Source organism: Myodes glareolus, chromosome 14 (genome assembly GCF_982192425.1).
Source record: "Myodes glareolus chromosome 14, mMyoGla1.1, whole genome shotgun sequence".
Taxonomy (NCBI): Eukaryota; Metazoa; Chordata; class Mammalia; order Rodentia; family Cricetidae; genus Myodes; species Myodes glareolus.
The window spans coordinates 9,380,580-9,402,737 of record NC_142039.1 but is presented as its reverse complement, the minus strand read 5'-3'; the positions used below and the strand labels follow the sequence as shown (position 1 = coordinate 9,402,737).

General features: G+C 39.1%; 1 protein-coding gene across 13 annotated transcripts in view; it reads left to right on the top strand.

Annotated features, from left to right (window-relative positions):
- The window catches only part of Mllt10 (MLLT10 histone lysine methyltransferase DOT1L cofactor), a 154,785-nt gene that overhangs the window by 116,474 nt on the left and 16,153 nt on the right, over positions 1-22,158 (top strand). For all 13 annotated transcript variants that reach the window (XM_085699030.2, XM_085699032.2, XM_085699031.2 and 10 more), the window contains one exon: positions 10,828-11,006. In XM_085699030.2, coding sequence (XP_085555156.1) covers positions 10,828-11,006 — 179 coding nt within the window. The remainder of the gene's footprint in view (positions 1-10,827; positions 11,007-22,158) is intronic.

Sequence of the window (22,158 nt, the reverse complement as noted above, 5' to 3'; positions counted from 1 at the left end):
TGTCTGTACACAGAAGTTTCTGTCCTGTACACTGTTCCCAAGTGGCCACGCATAGACTTAATTTTAATTGTAAATGCTCGGCCAATAGGTCAAGCTTGTTGACTCTTACATTTTCAGTGAACCCATATTTTTATCAACCTTTTCCCAGTACATCATGTCCGTCCACCTTGCTTTTCTCTGTGTCTGCAGCGTTCTTTGTTTGACTCTCCTCCAACTTTTTCCTGCCCAGCTATTGACCAAGTTGCTTCTTCATTAAACCAGGCAGAGTGACACATATTCACATATTCCAAACACCAGCTTGATTATTACAGTATTGTGAAGTTTGTTCATAACTGTAATTTTACTAAAAATGACACCACAGTTGAAGAATAATGGTGTACAGGAAGCAACCAAGGCATGAAACATAGGAAGTCATACTAAATCCAGGACTGCTTGTCAACACTGCAGGCAATAGGTAAAGACATAGTGTTTAGGGGGCTTGGTACTGTCCATGACTTCAGCTGTCTACCAGAGATGTAGATTTAGGGACTTGGGAAAGGGCATTGAATATACTAAGTGTATAAAGGATTAAGAATTCTGCATTCATCTAGCAGGGGCATCTAAGGGGCACAGTAGCCGCCAGTCTAGACAAAAGGATGCGCTTAACCAGTGGAGGAAGTGAATACACAGCTACACATACATGGATACACTTTCCCAAAATCTCATACATGTGCATCTCATACATATAGGCTGGTATGTAGAACAAAATTGAACTGTATGTAGTAAAATATGTGAAAGTATGCTAAAATACCAGTGTTTTTGGGTAATCCCCCCAGCCTTTCAATATATTTCACATTCTTATAACCAATCTTTTTAACAGACAGTGTTAACAAAAGAAACAAAGCTGAGAATCATACACAGGGCCTTCTACATGGTTTGCAAATACTTCCACTGAACTATATTGCCAGCCAGAATAAATCTTCATGTTAAAATGTGAAAAAGCTAGCAGATGTAGAATTTCATCAGGATGGCCAGGTAACTCGGGAAAATAAGCTCTAACTTTCCTGCACAATGGATACTTTAATTGCATGGGGGAGCATATTCCATAATAGAAAGGGAACACTAGTTGCCAAAGGGAATAGACTTTTAAGGGAACAAACACTTAGAAGTAGTGTTTTTCTTTTGTGTTTAATAGTTTTGTTTTGTTTTGCTTACTATCTTAGTATTTTTAAAAAATATTTATTTATTTTATTAGGTATGCAATATTCTGTCTGTGTGTATGCCTGCATGCCAGAAGAGGGCACCAGACCTCATTACAGATGGTTGTGAGCCACCATGTGGTTGCTGGGAAATGAACTCAGGACCTTTGTAAGAGCAGGCAATGCTCTTAACCTCTGAGCCATCTTTCCAGCCCCCTATCTTAGTATTTTTATTGCTATGATAAAACACCATATCCAAATGCAGTTTGGAGAAGAAAGGGCTTATTTCAGCTTATAATTACCCACTACAGTATACCACTGAAGGATGTTAGGGCAGGAGTGTGGAGACAGTCACTGATACAGAGACCATGGGAGTTCTTCATGGCTTGCTCAGTCTGCTTTCTCGTACAGCACCAGGGATGAACAACCCAAGGTGGTAGTTGCCTGTAGTAAGCTGGCCCCCACTACATAAATCATCAATCAAGGAAATGTACCACAGGCTTTTCCATAGGCCAGTCTGTGGAGGTATTTTGTCACTTGAGGTTTCTCTTCCTAAATGACTATAGTCTATGTCAAGTCGATAATCTCTAGCTTCTCAACAGCGTTTGATAGAACTAATGCCCTTTCTTCATACTCTTTTTGTTACTTTCGGTGGCACCCATCATTCTTTTCTTTTTTCTTTTCCTTGAAGAGGGCTCGCGATTTTGAGACAGGGTTTCTCTGTTAATAGCCCTAGCTGCCCTGGAATTAGCCCTGTAGATCAGGCTGGTCTCGAATTCACAGAGATCCGCTTGCCTCTGTCTCATGATTTTCATAGCTTGTTAGTTTTTTTTTTCTTTTTTCCTTCCTTCCTCCCTCTCTCTCTCTCTCTCTCTCTCTCTCTCTCTCTCTCTCTCTCTCTCTCTCTCTCTCTCTCTCTTTGGTTTTTCAAGACAGGGTTTCTCTGTGGCTTTGGAGCCGGTCCTGGAACTAGCTCTTATAGACCAGGTTGGCCTTGAACTCAAAGAGATCCACATGCCTCTGACTCCCAAGTGCTGGGATTAAAGGTGTGCGCCACCACCACCTGGCTTGGTGTTAGTTTTTTTTTATGATTTTTTTTTTTTCACAAGTTGTCCTTGAACTAGTTGCTGATCTTCAAGGCTGGCTATTTTATTTTGTCTTTGACTGACTGAGATGAAGTTAAACTGTCACCCAGACTGGCCTTAAACTCATGAACTCAAGGGGTCCTTCCTGTGACTGCAAGTGTTTTGTTTGTCAATAAGGTCAACTTTTTTTTTTTTTTTTTTGTTTTCCTGAGGCGGGTTTCTCTGCAACCCTAGTCCTGCTACTATCTCTCTAGACCAGGCTGGCCTTGAACTCAGAGATTTGCTGGCTTTTGCCACCCTGGTGCTGAAACTAAAGGTATGCACCATCACATAGCAGCACAAGGCCAGCTTTTAACAAAATGTTGCTTTGTTGTGTACCAGTTTTTACCTCTGAACAAATGGCACTTTTAATTTTAATCAAAAGTGAGAATTCTATGACTTACTCATATTTTTCTCTGCTCTAGTTAGCAAATGTAATTATTATAGCATCAACTTTAGAAGATTCTAACCTGTAGGTGTGCTTCAGATCTACCCCTTTAAGTCTTTCTCTTGTTTAAGTCTCCGGTGAGTATTTCTCTTTCCTTTCTGTCTGGGTAGCACTGATCAAACTTTTTAGATCTTGGCTTACAGTATTATATTTCTTCAGATCTTATTGATTCCTGATTTTTTTATTCTTTGTTGTTTGAGACAGTGTAAATGTTTCTGAAATCTGATCGTCCTGTCTCTAGTAGCAGAGTCCTAAGATTACAAGCATGTGCCACCTGGTTTTATGCGGTACGGGGAATTAAACACAGAGCTATGTGTATCTAAGCAAGCACTTTCAACTGAGTTACATTTAGCCTTCTATTTATTTTGCTCCTATTTTCTTTGTCCATCCTAGTTTATGTTGGAATCCATTTTCATATGTTTTTGTAAGCTTGTCTTTGTAGTTGAACTATATGTTCCTAGTGAGCAGTTTTACCTTGTTTTTCTTGTTTTTAGTTTTACTTTTGCTCCAAATTTCTTGTTTCTTTCTTAGTAGTTACTTAGTACTTGTTTGTCAACTGGATGAAGGAACAGCAGCCTGGATGGGTGGATAAAAGAATGTGAATCCATATGTCATTGCCATCCACTGTATCTTTCTGTATTATCATTTCTGTTCTCTGTCCTGAACTTCAGAGTGTTTGCCTAAAGCTTTTGTGTTGTAGGATTTAGTTCCGTTGAACTCAAATAAATGTCAGATTGATTTGGATCAAAAACTGTAAAACTTGTAAAAGATGGAAATCGAATGGAGATAGATAGAAAATGGCACTGGTGTAGAGCTGGAGGATGGCTGTGTAGTGAAGAGCACTTGTTCTTGCAGAGGATTTATTTTATGTGTATGGGCGTTTTTCCTGTATGCATGTATGCTTGCTACATAGATTTCTGGTCCTGCAGAAGTTAGAAGAGGGCACCAGATTACCTGGAACTGGAGTTGTGGATGGTTCTGCGCCACTATGTGGTTGCTAGGAATTGAACCCAGGTCCTTTTCAAGAGTAGCAAGTAGTCTTAACTTCTGAGCCATCTCTCTAGGTCCTAATTTCAACATTATTATTTTTTTTAATTTTTTTTTATTTTTTTTTAAAGATTTATTATGCACACAGTGTTCAGCCTCCATGTATGCCTGCAGGCCAGAAGAGGGCACCAGATCTCATTACAGATGGTTATGAACCACCATGTGTGGTTGCTGGGAATTGAACTCAGGACCTCTGGAAGAGCAATCAGTGCTCTTAACCTCTAAGCCACCTCTCCAGCCCCCTCAACATTATTATTATTAAAGAAAATAGATACAGAAAATGTTCATGTCAGGGTGGTGAGTGAAATCAGAGATCTTGAACTTCGGTGTCATGAAAGGAACATTTTGATTTGCAGTATTTTGTAACAAAAACCTAAGTGCCACAAACAGCCTCGAAGCAGGATTAGTGAATTGCAGTCATACTGGATAAATTATATAAGTAAGTTAATATTAATGCCATATCAAAACAGTTGAAGACCCTTGTTCACAGTTTTGCTTTTCATTATTTTGTAATTATTGCAGCATATGGTGATAGTATTTTTTGTTTTTTTTAATATTGAAGGGGCTTTAAGTGTGTGAGAAAATTATAATACTACTTGCTTAGAAATTTTAAATTAGAATTTAAAATACTAAAATAGCTGTAGCTACCATTTATTGAAACTTATGGAGTAGAAATTGCTAAAGCCTTCAAATTAAGATGCTGTCCTTTTTGGGGTGGGGGTAGATACTGATAATGGTTGACCCAGGATACTTGTGTAATCCTGATTATAATCACATAGCTGGTAACATCTCATCTAGAAGTTTGTACTTATGAAAAGAAATTGCACCATTTTGGTTTCAGCATGCTATCTCTAACTTGTTCTTAGTTATAGGAGTTGGATTCAGTGCATGGTATGCTTTTCTCCTGCAGAACTTGTAGGCAGGTAGTAGTGCTGTGACTGTTGCTGAAGTGTATGCTAGACTTGAGTGTGTGTGGGGGTGAGGGTAGAAGGGACGGTCTCAGAAAAAAAAAAAGCGGGGGAGCAGTCTAGAAAATATCCAGTATGCTGGGTGGTGATAGTACATGCTTTAATCCCAGGAGACAGAGGTAGGTGGATTTCTGTAAATTTGAGGCCAACCTGGTCTACAGAGTGAGTTCCAGGATAGGCAGGGATATACAGAGAAACCTTGCCCCCCCCCAAAAAAAAAAAGAAAGAAAGAAAAGAAAAACAAAATACCCAATAACGACTTCTGTCCTCCACACATCTATCTGCAAAGCACAAACACTCAAAATCAAATAGACATACCACACCCACAAGGTCTAGGTAGACAACATTTTAATATACTTTGAAGAAAATAGTCCAAGCATTTTATGAAGTTAGATTTCTCTCTCTCTCTCTCTCTCTCTCTCTCTCTCTCTCTCTCTCTCTCCTTCCTTCCATCCATCCATCCATCCATCCATCCATCCATCCATCATGTATACAATATTCTGTCTGTGTGTATGCCTGCAGGCCGGAAGAGGGCACCAGACCCCATTACAGATGGTTGTGAGCCATCATGTGGTTGCTGGGAATTGAACTCAGGACCTTTGGTAGAGCAGCCAGTACTTTTAACTTCAGTTTTTGTTTGTTTGAGACAGGGTTTCTCTGTGTAACTGCCTTGGCTGTCCTGGAACTCACTCTGTAGACCAGGCTGGCCTCAAGCTCACAGAGATCCACCTGCCTCTGCCTCTGCCTCCCAAGTGCTGGGATTGAAGGTATGTGCGGCCACCACCCAGCCATTTTTTTTTTTCGATGATTGATTGACAGAGATCTAGTATCGTTCGCTATCAGAGTGCCAAACGGGACTCGAACCCACGACCCCTGGGACTTTAGAGCGGAGCGTTAGGCGCCCCTAGCCGCCTGAGCCACGGCCCCTGCTGCTGCCATTTTTTTTTAATTTTTGTTTGTTTGTTTTTAATTTTTTTACCTTTACGTTTTGGCTCCCAGCTGCCAAATAAATCACGTGGAGGTTTATTCTTATGAATGCTCGACCTTAGCTTAGCTTATTCCTAGCCAGCTTTTCTTTACTTAAATTATCCCATCTATCTTGTGCCTCTGGGCTTTTCCCTTCCTCTATTTCTGTATACCTTTCTTTACTTCTTCCTCTATTGGTTGCTATGTAACTGGGTCGCTGGGCCCTGATGTTCTATTTCTCCACCTCTGTTTGATCTTTTCTTCCCTATTCTCTCTGCCCATTGGCTCTACCTATCCTTTCTCCTGACTTGCCGTTAGACCAATCAGGTGTTTTAGACAGACAAAGTAACACAGCTTCACATAGTTAAATGCAGCATAAAAGAACACAACAGATCTTTGCATCATAAAAGCAAATGTATCACAGCATAAACAAATGTAGCACATCTTAAAGTAATATTCTACAACACTTAACTGCTGAGCCATCTCTCCAGTCCCAGAAGTGCTACTTTCGTTTCTGTCCAGCATGACCAAACTCCCCTTCCCCCAGAGTTTGTATGGTCCTCCTGCTTCTGCCTCTCGAGTGCTGGGATCAAAGGACATGCCCCACCACCAGCTGACTTAGATCATCTGTTTTTAAATAGGACCTAAAAATTCAGTTTTCTTAATGAAATTTGTGTTCTTCTAAATAAATATTTACTACTTAGAACTTTGAGCCATAACACAGAGCAACAGAAAGTTTAAGTTCAGAAGATTTCATACTGTCACTGTGCTATGGCCTCAAGATCTGTCTTCATGGGTTTTTAAAAATGTACTTTATGGGGCTGGAGAGATGGCTCTGAGGTTAAGAGCACTGACTGCTCTTCCAGAGGTCCTGCGTTCAATTCCCAGCCACCACATGGTAGCTCACAACCATATGTAATGAGGTCTGGTGCCCTCTTCTGGCATGTAGGCATACATGGAAAGAATGTTGTATACATAATAAATAAATAAATCTTTAAAAAAATGTACTTTATGGGGTTTGTTTGTGTGCATGTGCGAGTGCGTGCATGTGTGTACATGAGCACATGTGCTTATTAACTGCACAGATGTGGAGTTGGTTTTCTCATTCTACTTTTATGGGTTTTGGATATTTAAATCAAGTTAGGCTTGTATAACAGGCACTTGGCTTTCCTGCCAACACGGGGCTGGCCTGGCCCTGGGACTTCATGCTCATCCTCTTATGTTCTAGATTCTGCAAGTATTTTATGACCACAGCAATCTCCAAGACTATGATAATCCCTTGATACTTTGATTTGTATTAGGAAATCGTTTTTATTAATTTTGATTTTGCTATCTACAAGATCATCAAACATATTTTTTTGCTTTATTTCCATTCCCCACCTCCCCACACATATACTTTTAAGTCTAAATTCCCCATAAGAAGTTACTGCATAATAACATGCAGTATTTATGAGTCTTGCTAGTTTCTTTTAACATTATGATAACCAGTTATATCAATTTTCCTACATTCTTAATTTTGCTTTTCTTTATGGCTATATAAAATTCCATTGTGTTGACAGGCAATGGTGGCACACAGCTTTAATCCCAGCACTCAGGAATTCAAGGAAGGTGGTGAGTTCAAGGACAATCAGGGCTAGCTATGCAGAGAAAGCCTGTCTCGAACCACTCTCCCCCCCCCCCCCCCCCCCCCCGCCCATTCCATTGTGCACATGTACCACATTTTCCCTATCCTTTCATTTGTTGATGAATATCTAGTGTTATTCCTTTTCTTTGTTGATGAATATCTAGTGTTATTCCTTTTCTTGGCTTTTGTGGATAGAGTAGCAATGAACATGACTGATCAAGTATCGTTATGGTAAGCCAACTTAGAATCCTTTAGGTGTAATGTATCCCAAAGTGATATATCTCCGGTGGTAGAGCTGGATCACATGATACTTCTCTTCTTAGGTTTTGAGAAGTCTTCATGGTGATTTCCGTGAAGACTACACAAGTTTACCTTCCCATCAGCAATGAGTAAGGTTCCTCTTTCCCCACATCCTTGCCAGAAATTGTCATTGTGTTCTTAATGATAGCCATTCTGACTGGGACAAGAAGTCACTCTCTTTAAATTTATGTCTGCTTCTATGCAAAGCCTTGAAGTTTTAGATGCCACCACTGTTATCTGCACAAGCTGCACATAGAAACTAAATACTGTTTGCCGTTGCTGTTCTGGCTCCAGTGCTCTTCACCCCACTTACTAGTGCCTAGGCATTGTCATGGACAGTGCTCGCTTATTCTTTTCAGGGCTACTTAGTCACCAGGCCCCATGCACTTTGCTTTTATAATGTCTCTGTTGCCTTCGTTGAGTCCTTGTTTTTGTATATCAGTAGCATTGTAGCATCCGTTCACAGGTTTATTTAGCCTGATGTCAGTGATTTATATCTAAGTGATCCCCGGACCTAAATTCTCACTGTGTCTAAGCTTGACCATTTAACTTTTATTGTTGTTGATCTGGTCCCTGCTTTCTTGCTCACATGTTCATTGCTCTCTGGCGCATGCTTCTTTCTTAACATTGTTCTCTCCTGTGTAGTGCTTTTAGAAATGATGTTCATTCCAGGGAGTAAATTTTAGTTTTCACTCTGTCATCGAGGACTAGGTTAGATACCCTTTTTTGTGCACTCAACCCACCCCAATCCCAAGACAGTCTAGCAGTTTTCATCAGAATTTTTCTGATTGCTATAATTCTCTTTTCTGCCAAGCTTCTTTAAGGCAGAAACCATGTATCCTGAATAATTTTACCTAAGGCTTAGATTAATATCTGGGAACCAGTGAGTTGTCAGGCAGAATGAATAAGTTATTTTTTTATAGAAACTGTTGAGGCAAACATTATATAAGTACCTAAATTCTAGGTGTGAAGCCTTTTAATGTGTCCTTATTCTTCTATTTTCCTTGTTTGAAGAAGGTTATAGGTGTTTCTATAAGCATAAATTGATATTTAGGTTTTTTTAGAGTCACACAAACCCCATTGATAAGTGATATAATTTACTAATTATTATTGTCTTCTAGTGGTATAGTTTTTGAAGGGATGAGGGAGGAGAGCGTGTGTCTACGTGTGAGATTCATATATGTGTACATACATTCAGAGGCCAAAAACTGATAGTATCTCCCTCTATCACAAAGCTGAATTTTTGAGATTTTTTTGCTGAACCTGGCACTCACCAATCTGCCTAGACTGGCTGACCCTCCTGTCTCTACCTCAGGGAATCTCGGTGCCTGACTTGTTTTTCAATGATTCTGGTCATTAAGCTCAGGACTTTTTTATCTGAGCTTCTCAGCCTGCTTAATTTCTTCCTTCCTGCTTTTCTTCAATTTAAATGCCAGTGTTCTTTATTTGTCCTTCCCTTCCTCTTTTCTCTCCATCCATTTCCCTCTTTCTTCCTCTCAGGTTTGTAACAGGTTTCTCGGCTTCCATTCTCCTTGATGCTCTGGGCCATCCAGGAGAGTGTCACATGCATTGGCCTCTCAGTGTGTACCAGTAGCATTTCCAAGTTTTGACAAATTGGGACATTGACAAAAATGTCTCCTGGAATTAGTCAAGTGTTTCTTTGGGCAGTCATTCCTGTTGAAGATTACCTTCTTTTTCTCTATATTTCCCTGGCCTCTTGGTGTGTGCATGGGTGTTGTTGCTTCCCCATGTGTGCAGGTGGGTTCACCTGTGCACATACATAGAGGCTGGAGGAGGACATTAGGTGTGTTCCCTGCTCTATCATTCTCAGACTTATTCCCTTGAGACAGGGTCTGTCACAGAACCTAGAGCTTGCTGCTGTTGTCAGGCTGTTCTCACTATTCCAGTGAGTCCTCCAATGTTACATGTTTTCATGCCTATACACACACACACACACACACACACACACACACACACCCATTGAACCTTTCCCCAGTGTAAATGGGGGCAGATGATGGGGCACAGTTTGTCCTCAGTAACTACTAGTTTCTGCTGACATTTTCTTTTCTTCTGCTTCTCCTCCTCCTGTTCTTTTATTCTTTTTTTGGTTTTTTGAGACAGGGTTTCTCTGTGTAACAGTTCTGGCTGTCCTGAAACTCGTTTTGTAGACCAGGCTGGCCTCAAACTCACAGAAGTCCGTCTGCATCTGCCTCCCCGAGTGCTGGGATTTAAAGGCGTGCGCCACCACTCTCTGGCTTTAATAATTTTCCTGTTTTTGTTTGTTTGTTTTGTTGGTTTTTCAAGACAGGGTTTCTCTGTTGCTTTTTGGAGCCTTTCTGTCCTGGAACTTGCTCTGTAGACCAGGCTGGCCTTGAACTCAGAGATCCTCCTGCTCTGCTTCCCCCAGTGCTGGAATTAAAGACGTGCACCACCACACCCCTGCTTCTCTTCTTAGCTCTTCTAGAATGATTAAAATCTACTTCCTATTTCCTTCTTCCTTTACTGCTTTACCCAGTGGAACAATGAAAAAATGTTTTCGTCAAGTATGTTGTCATTTTCTTGTCCCCTAAAGGTAGCTCCTACCTCATCTTCCATCTCATGGTGTTTTAATTCTTATGTTGGCCTCATTCACTTAGTGTGATCACTCAGAAACTTCTGTCTGCCCAATTCCTGGCTATTCTAGATGCCACCTCTGGTCTCACAACTGGGATGCACGAAGGACACTAGCATTTTTAATATTGAAATCAAATCCAATACTATTGTACCTTATTTTGTACTTTGTAGCCTTCCTAGAATAAGCTCTCTGTCCATTTTATAGCTCGTCAGTTACGATTTCTAGGGTTCTACGCACTTTGAATGGCTTACCAAGTGGTTTTAAAAACACAGCTCTCAGCTGCTTCCTTCTGTTTGGAAACCTTTTCTTCCTCTTAGAAATGCATATGATGCTTAACTTTTGGTTGTTTGTTTAATTATCAAAAATACTTGCTAAGTTAAAAGTGACTTAGATTCTTTTAGACAAATATTTCGTGAAAATATTTTGTTTAGTGTTAGCTTATTTAAGTAGTTATTAAACACTAATTAAATTTATTTAGAGGAGGAATCTGAGAAATCTTGTCTGACCAATTTGACTGCTAAATTATAAGATATTTAAATAAACTTTCTTTGGTTGCAGGTATTTATAACAGCAATGATGTAGCTGTATCCTTTCCAAACGTGGTGTCTGGCTCGGGATCTAGTACTCCTGTCTCTAGCTCTCACATACCTCAGCAGTCATCTGGGCATTTGCAACAGGTGGGAGCCCTCTCCCCCTCAGCTGCGTCATCTGTAACCCCTGCAGCCACTACAACTCAGGTATGTCATAGTTCAGAGCCAGCCTTATTAGCAAGCATTTTGATTGTCTCCAACAAAAATCAGTAATATAGAAAAATGTATGAGTCAATTTGGCGTTTTTGTGGGCTTTTTGCTGCCCCCCTCTTAAAAGAAGAACATTTAAAATTGCACAAATAGTATTTGAAAATCTTTTGTATAAATTATTTTAGTTAACCTAGGAGATAATATTGAAGAGTAAATGACTCCAGGCTGAAGAGATGGCTCACTGGTTAAGAGTGTGTGCTGCTTTTGAAAGGAAGCAGAGTTCAGTTTCCAGCACCTGGTGTAACTGCAACTCAGGGATCTAATTCCTCTACCTCCTGGTACCTACACTTGTGCAGATTTCCACCCACATACACACAATTTAAAACAAATAAAATAAACCTTTCAAAATTCCCAAATATAAATCAACCCACTCAATACATTATTTAAAAGAATAAATAAATAAAAATGAAGGAGCTCTTCATAGACTGTAAGGTTCTCCTTTATCTATCCTTTCTTTCACACTCACATCTGCAGCCCACTCTGTAGGGCTATTGTTCTTATTTAAGTACAGGGCTCCCATAAACCAGACAAGTGCTCTACCATTGAGATTTATCTTACCCAGCCTTCTGCCTGCCCCTTCCTTCCTTCCTTCCTTCCTTCCTTCCTTCCTTCCTTCCTTCCTTCCTTCCTCCCTCCCTCCCTCCCTCCCTCCCTCCCTCCCTCCCTCCCTTCCTTCCTCCCTCCCTTCCTCTCCCTCCCTCCTTCCTCTCCCTCCCTCCTTCCTCACTCTCTTTCCTTCTGCCTGCCCCCTACCCCTTTCTTTTCCTTTTTTTGAGATCGGGTTTGTCTGTGTAGCCCTGGCTATTCTGGATCTCACTCTGTACATCAGGCTGGCCTGGAACAGAGATCCACCTGCCTATCACCCTGAGTGCTGGGATTAAAGGGCGTCACTGCCTGTCCGCAGCCCTCAATTTCAGTGTGTGTGTGAAACACACACACACACACACATGTTATTTTAAGGTATGGTCTCAACTAAGTTGCTCAGATTGGCTTTCAGCTCGTTCTTTGGACTAAGTAGGCCTTGAACTGGTGGTCTTCTTGCCTTAGAGTGCTGAGTAACTGATTACTGGTCAGCTCCAATAGGTCTGGCAATAGGAATGCTACGAAAAACAAGACATAGAAAAGAGAAACTGTAGTCTTGTATTTTATTAATAAGAAAAATAATTAGATGTTTTGGAAAGCCGTTTAAACTGTAAACTTCTAAAGGTAATAGTTTGAGAGTTCTAAAGTATGTATATTTGAATTATTCGTGTTTGATATATGTGGGCACAAACCAGTGTGCATGTTTAGGTCTGAGACATTTTGTGGTCTTGGTGTTCTCCTTCTTTACAGCTGACTCTGGAGATCAAACCTAGATAGTTGGGCTTGTATCACAGGAAGGAAAGTGCCTTTACCCTCGGAACCATCTTGTGCATGCTTGACCTGCCTTTCCCCACTGTTTTAAAGCTACATCCCTGTCCTCAAACTGAGTCTTCTGTGTTTGTCTGCAGAGTTTCAAGGCTTTATAGCTTTGTGCCACACACCCAGCTTAATTCTGTAATCATCTTATTTCATTTTTTTCAAAACTCTAGTAATAGATTTTTTAACATTCAAGAAAACTTGCTATAGTGTAATTTCTAAAGCACTAGTTTGTCTAGTTGGTGTTTAATTGCTGTGTGGAGAAAGCCTTTGCCTAGCCTGTGTGATGCCATAGGTTTGATTCTCTTCCCAAGCTTAAAAAAAAAAGAAAATACAAATTTGAGCTTTTATATATATGCGCAATTTCTATTATGGGACTTTAAAATATGCATTTATTTGGTGTTTTCTGAATGTCTGTTTTTTTTTTTTAATTTTTATTTATTTTTGGTTTTTTAAGGTAGGATTTTTCTGTGTTGCTCCGGCTGTCCTAAAACTCACTCTGTAGACCAGGCTGGCCCCAAACTCACAGAGATTCACCTGCCTTGGCCTCCTAAGTGCTGAGATTAAAGGTGTGTGTGCCACCACCGCCTGGCCATATGCTGTATTATTAGAGTACAACGTATTATTGTCATGTGTGTTTTTTACAAATGGCGTTGTGCAGTCATCATTTGAATTAAGCCAAATAATAGACTGAACAACGGGTATGATCATGTGTGCCATCTTTGAACATGAAAATGTGAAAATGCACTATTTGGTGAATGACGGTAGCTTGGTTACTTTAGAAGGGTTTTCTTTGTTTTTTGTTTTTGTTTTTGTTTTTGTTTTTGTTTTTGTTTTTTCGAGACAGGGTTTATCTGCTTTGGATGCTGTCCTGGAACTAGCTCTTGTAGACCAGGCTGGCTCACGGAGATCTGCCTGCCTCTGTTTCCCGAATGCTGGGATTAAAGGCGTACGCCACCACTGCCCAGCCTTTCTTTAGCTTATTTCTCTGGAAAAGTAAGGGATGGAAATAACAGGACTTAGGGAGGGTGAAAGTACAAATGAAAGAATGGCTCTTATAAATTATTTTATCTTTTAATTAAATATAACTATATGCTGTTTGATAGCTCTTTACCCTTGGACTGAGTCTCACTTGAATATTTCCAGTTTGCATTTTCTTTTCTGTCTTTATAGAAGTCTGTTTTAATTATTCTGGTTAATTCCAGACTGAATTTAGCAAAATATCATTTCTTCTCATTCGTTAAGTCAGTGGTTTTGGGGCTGGCATTAGGGAGAGGTGCATGGGGGTAAGTGGTCTGGAAGTGAAGGGAAACAGTTTTCATGTGATTCGAGTGAAGAGCAAAGAAGCCATAGGACTTACAGCCTTTACTCTGTCTCCTTCCATGGTCCTGTAAGATGGGTCTCTCATGTTATAGATCGATCGATCGATCGATCGATAGATAGATAGATAGATATCGCTATAGATCCAGTTATATTCACATGCTACATGCTGAGACAGCTGCATGTGTGTTTCTGTCTAGCAGTAAATGCATTCTGCCTTGAAGCTGAATCATATGTAGTCTGGCTTATCTGGTGCTGCTGTAGCAACCATCAGTCTCCAGGCAACTGAGGCACACTGACCTCTCAGTTAAACTGAGTGCAGATCTACTTCAGTTTAGCTGCCTGAGACAATTAAAATGGTGTCCAATGTGAAAATGTAAAATGTTTTAGCAGTCTATAAGGGAAAGAAACAAAAATTAGACAACTTTTAAAATTGTTCATTGACTTCCTTCCTCTCCCCCATGGCAGCGTTCATTTTAATTTAACCGTTCCATAAATCGTAGTTGGCTTTTAAACATACAATTTGTAGTTACTGATATCTTAGCATTTTAACTATGTACAGTGTAAAACAAAGCAATGTTAAAAGATGGGTAGTGAACTTTATCAGTACTTAAAATGTGATCCTAGATGTCTTGTCGCCATTAAGAACTGTGCAAGAACATTAAGAACATAGCATGTGCAAGGGCCAGGGTTCATGCAGCACCACCAAAAAGAAAGTGAGATAAAACACACAACACATACAAACACTTTAATAGGCAGATATTTTAAAATGTGTGTAGAGAATAGAAATGTAAATAATTTTTGGCCAAACCCTTCACCACATAATTTAATAAAGTCAGAATTTTTAGGGCCTGGATTGAAGCTAGAAGTTCAAGAGTCATTCTTTCTGGCCCTCTGTGTAAGTAAGATTTATTCATTTATTTATTTATTTAGCTTTATAAATTGTCACTCAGGGAAGTAGTCAAGAAGATAAAAATCAGGACAAGCTGATAGAAATTAAAAAGTAAGAATAGATTTGGTTTTAATCGGAAAAGGACACTTGTAAAATTATGTGGAGAAAAGAAAAAATGTAAAAAAAAACCCTGCTTTATAAGTTAATTTTATATTCTTAAAATTTTTATATTAAATATTCTTAAGTGTTATATTTTAGCTTACTTGATATGCTGTACTTGGTTTTAGAGTAACTTTTCCTTTACATGTAATTGGTATAAAAGCTCGGTACATGGTAGACTGTCTAGAACGCATCAGTAGTCGTAGCTGTAGATCTTACCATTATTGGAAGGTAAAATGTTTTGTTAGTAATGTATTTTTCTAATTGGATCATCAGTAAAGGGTTTAAATCATTTTAGGAGTACCGCTGACTTTTCATGTTGCTTTTCATATTTCACTATTTTCTCCCTAAAAGATAAGTGATAACATTGATTAGATATTAGCCACTTAAGCAATCTATTTAGAATTGGTTATTCTGTCCAGTTCTCCTGTCCCATCGAGAGTGTTCAGTAATGGTTTAATTGCACTTTAATCCTCCTCTTACTTTTTGGAGACTCAATTGTGGAACATTTCAGCATTAGCCTAAACAGTGGTTTTGAATACATTAAGCTCCTAACAATTAGGGAGCAGTTTGGGGCATTGAGTAATGGGGATTGATGCAATTGAACCTGACAACTTCAACTGTCTGACTACTCATGGGACCAGAAAGTTGTTCACACTTGGTTTCATCTCTCATCACACGCTGGGTATTAATGCTTCACTGGTGGTAGCTGACTCAGAATTGGAGTTGGTTCTCAGGAAAGTTTGAATCATGGCAGCGAATAAATGAAACGGATCCAGTCCTTGTCTAATGTTCATTATTTCTTTAAGAAAACCTTTCTGTTCAAACATGTGCTCATAATTATAAGTGTATGTGTGTGTGTAAATAAAACTTTAAAACATCTTAATACTTACATTGTATTTGAAGTCTTGTATGCTTTTGTTGTGGTGTGTGTGTGGGTTCTTTTTTGGGGAGTTCTCACGGGCTGCCCCTGCAGGGCTGGTTTATGTAAGAAATATCCATTGCTGCCAATGACAGACGTCTGCATGAAGTCCTCAGCTGTGACGTGGTTTTGCTTTCTAACTTCTGTGTCTCTTTCGGAAAGACCATTTTCAGCCACCCGAGATGCTCTGTTGGTACCTTCCTGCGGGCTAGCTCTTGCGTTCTCCTGAGTATGTTTGGGTGCATTCGGATGGCTGGTGTCACTGCTCTTTTCACAAGAACCATTGGTTTCTCCATCTGTAGCCATGGGAGTCTCTCCTGTCTGTTTCTCCGTGGAACCTTCCATCAGCAGCCATAGGTGTATCTTCCCTTAGCAGCTCAGTTTTCATGCAGCAATCCTGCCATATAGTCGTGACTAGCTTTGAACTCCCGTCCCCAAAGTGGTCTGGAACACATCGTGTTTTAGCACTCCTCTGCTTTTCCCGTTTGAGATGATAGGTGTTACCACTATGCTCAGGGGTATTGCTGTATTGTTAGCAAATCTGTAGGTGAAATAATTCTTACAGTGAGGCATTTATGCCATCTAATAGGTCTTTGGACACCGTTTTTACTCGCGGATATTTGCCACAACTACTAGCAGTATATAATTGATAATTTATCTTATCCAAGTTTATGGAAATATAGAAACCATAATAGTTTACAAACAGTATGCTCTTTTATTGTGTATTTATTTTGTGTATTGTGTGGGTGTGTACATGGACAGTGTGCATGTGTATGGTTGTACTAGACCTTGTAGAAGTCTGTTTTCTGCTTCAGGTTTCAGGAATTAAAGTTAGATTGTCACACTTGGCAGCAGGCACCTCCATGTGCTGAAACATAGTTCTGACTGCCACAGAAATAAAATAACAGGCTGAACTATGGGATGCTTACTTACCCTGTTCCAGGTGTTTTTATGAGCCCATTATGTATATTAACTGTATTCTTACGGTGTTCTGGTAAGAAAAGCATTATACCATCATTCTTATAATAGGAATTTGAGGATAGAGAAAGTTAATGGCTTGCCTACAGCTTAGCTAGTAACAAATACAGCGGTGATTAAAAAAAATGTTTTACTGTAAAAGTGTATTTGAAGTAGAAACCTGGAGATGGAGCTTAGTGATAAGATACTTGCTTAGTATATGCGAGTCCCATGTTTCATTCCCAGCCCACAAAATAAACCAAGAAATGTAAGTATATATGAATTGGGAATTTTTAAAAGTAGTCTTTTAAAAAAAAAATCATACAATTGGTGTGTCCGCACCACGTGTGTACCTAGTGCCTGCCAGAAGAGGGCTGTATGTATTCCTTGGGCCTGGTATTACTAGTAGTTGTGAGTTAGCTGTCACGTGGGTGTTGGGAATTGAACCTGGATCCTCAGAAAGAGTAACTCATGTTCTTAACTATTGAGCTGTCTCTCTCAGCATCCAACAAATTAAATAATCTTAATAAAAATTTTGGAAGAGCACATTTTTTGCTTTGTATTGTTTTTTGAGGCAGGATTTCTCTGTGCAGCCCTGGCTGTCCTGGAACTCACTCTGTGGACCAGGCTGAGCCTGAACTCAGAAATCCACCTGCCACTGCCTCCCGTGGACTGGGATTAAAGGTGCGTGCTGCCATGGCCTGATAAGACATTTTTGATTGTAGACAAAACTTTTTTTTTTTGTAAATTCAATTGCTTTCTTTTTTTTTTTTTTAAATAGTTATTTGTTATGTATACAATATTCTATCTGTGTGTATGTCTGCCAGAAGAGGGCACCAGACCCCATTACAGATGGTTGTGAGCCACCATGTGGTTGCTGGGAATTAAACTCAGGACCTTTGGAAGAGCAGGCAATGCTCTTAACTGCTGAGCCATCTCTCTAGTCCCTCAATTGCTTTCTTATGTGTAATTTTTTCTATTTAAAAATTTTAAAGAACTTTTGTTATAATTAAGTCAAACTGTAATTTTATCTACAGTTTTTCTTATTAAATGTTTTTTATATTTTCTTGTACTAGCCACCAAGACAGTTATAGTTAAAAGTTAAGCTTTTTTCTTTCTTTAATTCTTTTTTATTTCAACCTTTTTTTTTTTTTTTTTTTTTTTTTTTTTTTTTTTTTTTTTTTTTTTTTTTTTTTTTTGCGTAGAGGTGTGTTGCTTGGTTGGTTTTTTTTTTTTTTTTCTTTTTTTCCTTTCGAGACAGGCTTTCTCTTGTGGCTTTGGAGCCTATCCTGAAACTAGTTCTTGTAGACCAGGCTGGCCTTGAAGTCACAGAGATCTGCCTGCCTCTGCCTCCCAAGTGCTGGGATTAAAGGCGTGCATCACCACCACCCAACTTTGGTTGGTTTTTCGAGACCTGGTTTTTCTGTGCAATCCTGGCTGTTCTGTAGACCATTCTGTCCTCAAATTTAGAGACCCGCCTGCCTCTGCCTTCCAAGAGTATTGGGATTAAAGGTGGCACTACCACCTGGCTGAAAGAATATAAAATTATGTTCCAGTGCTAGAATGTTGAAAAAAATAGCTACTACTACATTTTGAAGGTTTTTAAAATCATTTGACTGCAGTGTTGACTATCGTATCGGGTTAATTGTGTGCTTTAAAACAGTGTTTGTCCTAAATGCGCTGCTATCAGTTTGCAATAACACATCTGTGATCATAAGCGAGTTCTTAAAATAGAAAAGATGTATTAATAGGTAGATTAGAGCAGACGTAGAGTTTCAGTCTTAAGATTTTAAATGGGATAGACTAAACCCTGAGTTTTACTTATTTGTCTTGAGGTTGAACATTGCCTTGAGATCAATGTTTGTGCCTTTTATAGCTGATACATTAAGTTGTTAATGCCTTTTAAAAAATGTTAGATACTTGTTTAAAAATGATTTAGATTTACTTCAATAATTGTTCAATTTATTTTTAGTTTGTTAGTCTTTGGGTCCTATTATAAAAAAATTGTATTTTATAAGTGAGCTTTTCTATAGATTGTTAGAATTTTTTCTAGATTCATAGAAAAGCTATAGCAGCAGTGCAGTGCTTCTACATAAATTGTGACTGTCTTGTGTACTCAGCTTCCCCTCATGTGCTCAGACTCGAGAGAGGGCTTTCAAAAGTCACTTCCCTTACCTGGACAGAATAGAATGAAGTGCTGCAATGCTGTAACATAGGAACTTGCTTCCAAAAAATTCCCTTCTTTATACCATACCATATCCTCTGTAGTAGACTGTGATACTTTCTTAAAACCCATGTTGGAAATAAGCTTTAGAGAAGTGTGTGTGTTAATAGCTCCTTTATTGCTTGTTCCATAAATAAATAAATAAATAAATAAATAAATAAATTTTTTTGGTATAAAAGCTTTCCGTGCTTTTTGCTGTTACTTCTGTAGGCTAACAGGGATTTTTTTTTCTCGTCCTCTTGAGTCTTGATACTTCCTTTTGTTGGTGACAGCAAAGCTAATTTTGGAGGGGGAACAACAGGGTCTCTTTTGTCCAGGCTGGCCTTGGGTTCAGTGATAGTCCTGACTCATGTTTTTTCCCTTCACATTGATGTGTGTCTTAGCTGAACTCAGTGTGCGGTGGTTCAGAAACATCACTGTACAGATAAAAGCACCTTCCTGTCCAGTAAAATTACTAATTGCAATTAGTAATTTATTTAAAAAATTTATTTTTCTTTTTGGAACAAGGTCTTTCCTTGTAGCCTCAAGCTTGTGATCCTTCTGCCTGAACTTCGTAAATGTTGGAAGTATAAGAATATGACATCATACTTGGTTTGACCATTTCTTGTTTAGATAAATGTAATAATAATTTTTTAAAAATTTACTTATTATGTATATAGTGTTCTGGGCACCAGATCTCATTATAGATGGGTGTGTGTCATCATGTGGTTTCTGGGAATAGAACTCAGGACCTCTGGAACATCAGTCAGTTCTCTTACCCTCTGAGCTATCTCTCTAGCCCCATAATAATAATTTTTTTTAGTAAAATAAAATATTGTAATTTTTTTATTTATTCATTAATTCATTTACTTATTTATTTATTTTTTAGCCATTCAGATAGTTTTGGAAATTGGTCACGTAGAACAGTACTTTTTTATTTTTTATTATTTATTTATTTATTGCCAATTTACCTTTTAAATAGATTTTTCTGTAGCTGGCAAGCTGCCTCAGCTGTCAGGAGCACTGGTTTCTCTTCCAAAAGACCCAGGCTCAATTCCCAGAAACCACATGACATCTCAAGACTGTCTTTGCCAGTCTTTAATCCCAGCACTCCGGAGGCAAAGGCAGGTGGATCTCTGAGTTCGAGAACAGCCTGGTCTACAAGAACTAGTTCCAGGACAGATTCCAAAGCTACAGAGAAACCCTCTCAAAAAAACAGGGGGAAAAAATGGGCTGTCTGTCCTTCCAGTTCCAGGGGATCTAATGCGGTCTTCTGGCCTCTGTGGGTATAGCACGCATGTGACACACAGACTTACACACAGACAAAATCTCCATACCCATAACAATAATGAAACTGTAAATTTAAAAGTTGACTTAGAATAGGCTGAAGACAGTTGTGTTTATTCATTTGATCATGGTTATCAGATGGGCCCACTACTGTGCTGGACTGTGTTCTGTGTGATATTTACTATGCCTGAGGGAGATAAAAAAAAAAAATGCTACCCTCTTAAATTTGAAGCTACCAAGAATAATTATGAAGCCTGTGGCAGCAGGGTCCCTTCTTTTCATGAAGAGACTAGTAAGAGAGTTCGGTCTCTTGATTTATTAAGGAACTCAAAACTGAGAAGGTATTCCTGCTAGTAAGAACAGAGATGGCAGCCAAGAGGAGGAGATCCACATGCTGTCTTCTGCTGTGCAGCTGGGTGCTAAGGATCTATCTACCCTTACTCAGTAGTCCCTGCTACATACAGATCTCTCTCCTCTCTTGCTGTCAACAAATCTCAAACTTTCTTCCTTGTAATTCTCTATATACGTAGCCGATCTTTAAAAATTTATAAAAGGTTCCATGAAAAGAACTCTTAGGTGTCAGTCTCCGAGACTTGTTACTGGAGCCAAGAATGCTGATTTGTTTGCATTGTTTTTGTTCTTGTTATTTTACAAATAGCTAAGACTCCTTAATAGTTGCTTTTGAAGAGGCAAAAAGTCATTTTTAAAAAATGATTATTTATCTATTCCTACCCATGCATATGCCATAGCACACATGTGGATGTCAGGACAACTGGGAATAGTCAGCTCCCTCTGCCATGTGAGTCATGGGACTGGCACTCAGGACATCAGACTTGGTGACCTGCCCCTCACCCACTAGGCTATTTCATAGTCCAAAAGAGTCGTATTATTTTAGTTTGTGAATTGTCTTTTAAGTATCCATACTACTAAATACATAGTAAGTATCCATTGTTGATCTTTAGGTTGAAGTTGGTTTGTTTTTCACTGTGGATTGATAATTTTTTGGGAGGTATGTGTGTACATGTGTGTGTTCATGCATGTGGATGGCACATGCATGAGGGCAACCTGTAGGACGCAGTTCTTTCCAATGAGTGGATCCTAGGAATGGGCTCAAGTCATCAAGCTTGATAGTAGGGGTCCTTAGCCACTCAGCTATTTTGTATCCCCAATTATTAAACAAAGGTTCATATATAAACACAATCTATATGTTCTTGAGAGGATACAGAAGTTGTTAGATTGAATTTACATATTAAATGTGAACTGCAAAATGCCTTGGAACAATAGAAAGCAAAGGATGCTTCATCATGGAAATCACTACTAGCGTCTTCGCTAGGCAGTGGTGGTGCATGCCTTTAATCTCAGCACTTGAGAGGCAGAGGCAGGTGGATCTCTGTGAGTTTGAGGCCAGCCTGGTCCACAAGAACTAGTTCCGGGACAGGCTCCAAAGCTACAGAGAAGCCCTGTTGTCTAAAAAACAACAACAACAAAAAAGTACAGTCTTCATAAATTGGCTAAATGACATGATATACTGTTGTTTGAGCTAGGAGTTGCCCAGAAACATATTATTCTTTAGGTATGTACTTATCACAGTCTCTCCTGAGTTGTTAACCATGTCACAAGGCCCTGTGTCTCTTTCTGCTGTCATCTTTCTCCTTTTTGCTAGAAATGCTTCAGCTTTTTAAAAATGATTTTTAAGAGATTTGTTCTGAAATAGCTATGCTTTGATTTTAGTAATGAAACAGAGGAGTAAGTTTACTTTAGATTTTGTGATTCTGTTAAATCTGACAATTATTTAGGGCAATAAAAACTTTCTGTTAGCAACAGTATTTTGTATACAAGAGTTTTGCACATCTTAAGGTTTTGATATTCTTGGAAAGTGGGAGCCCATATACATCAAAGAAGGCTTTTTTATTACATTGGGTTATGCAACACTTTGGCCAGCCTCCTTAAC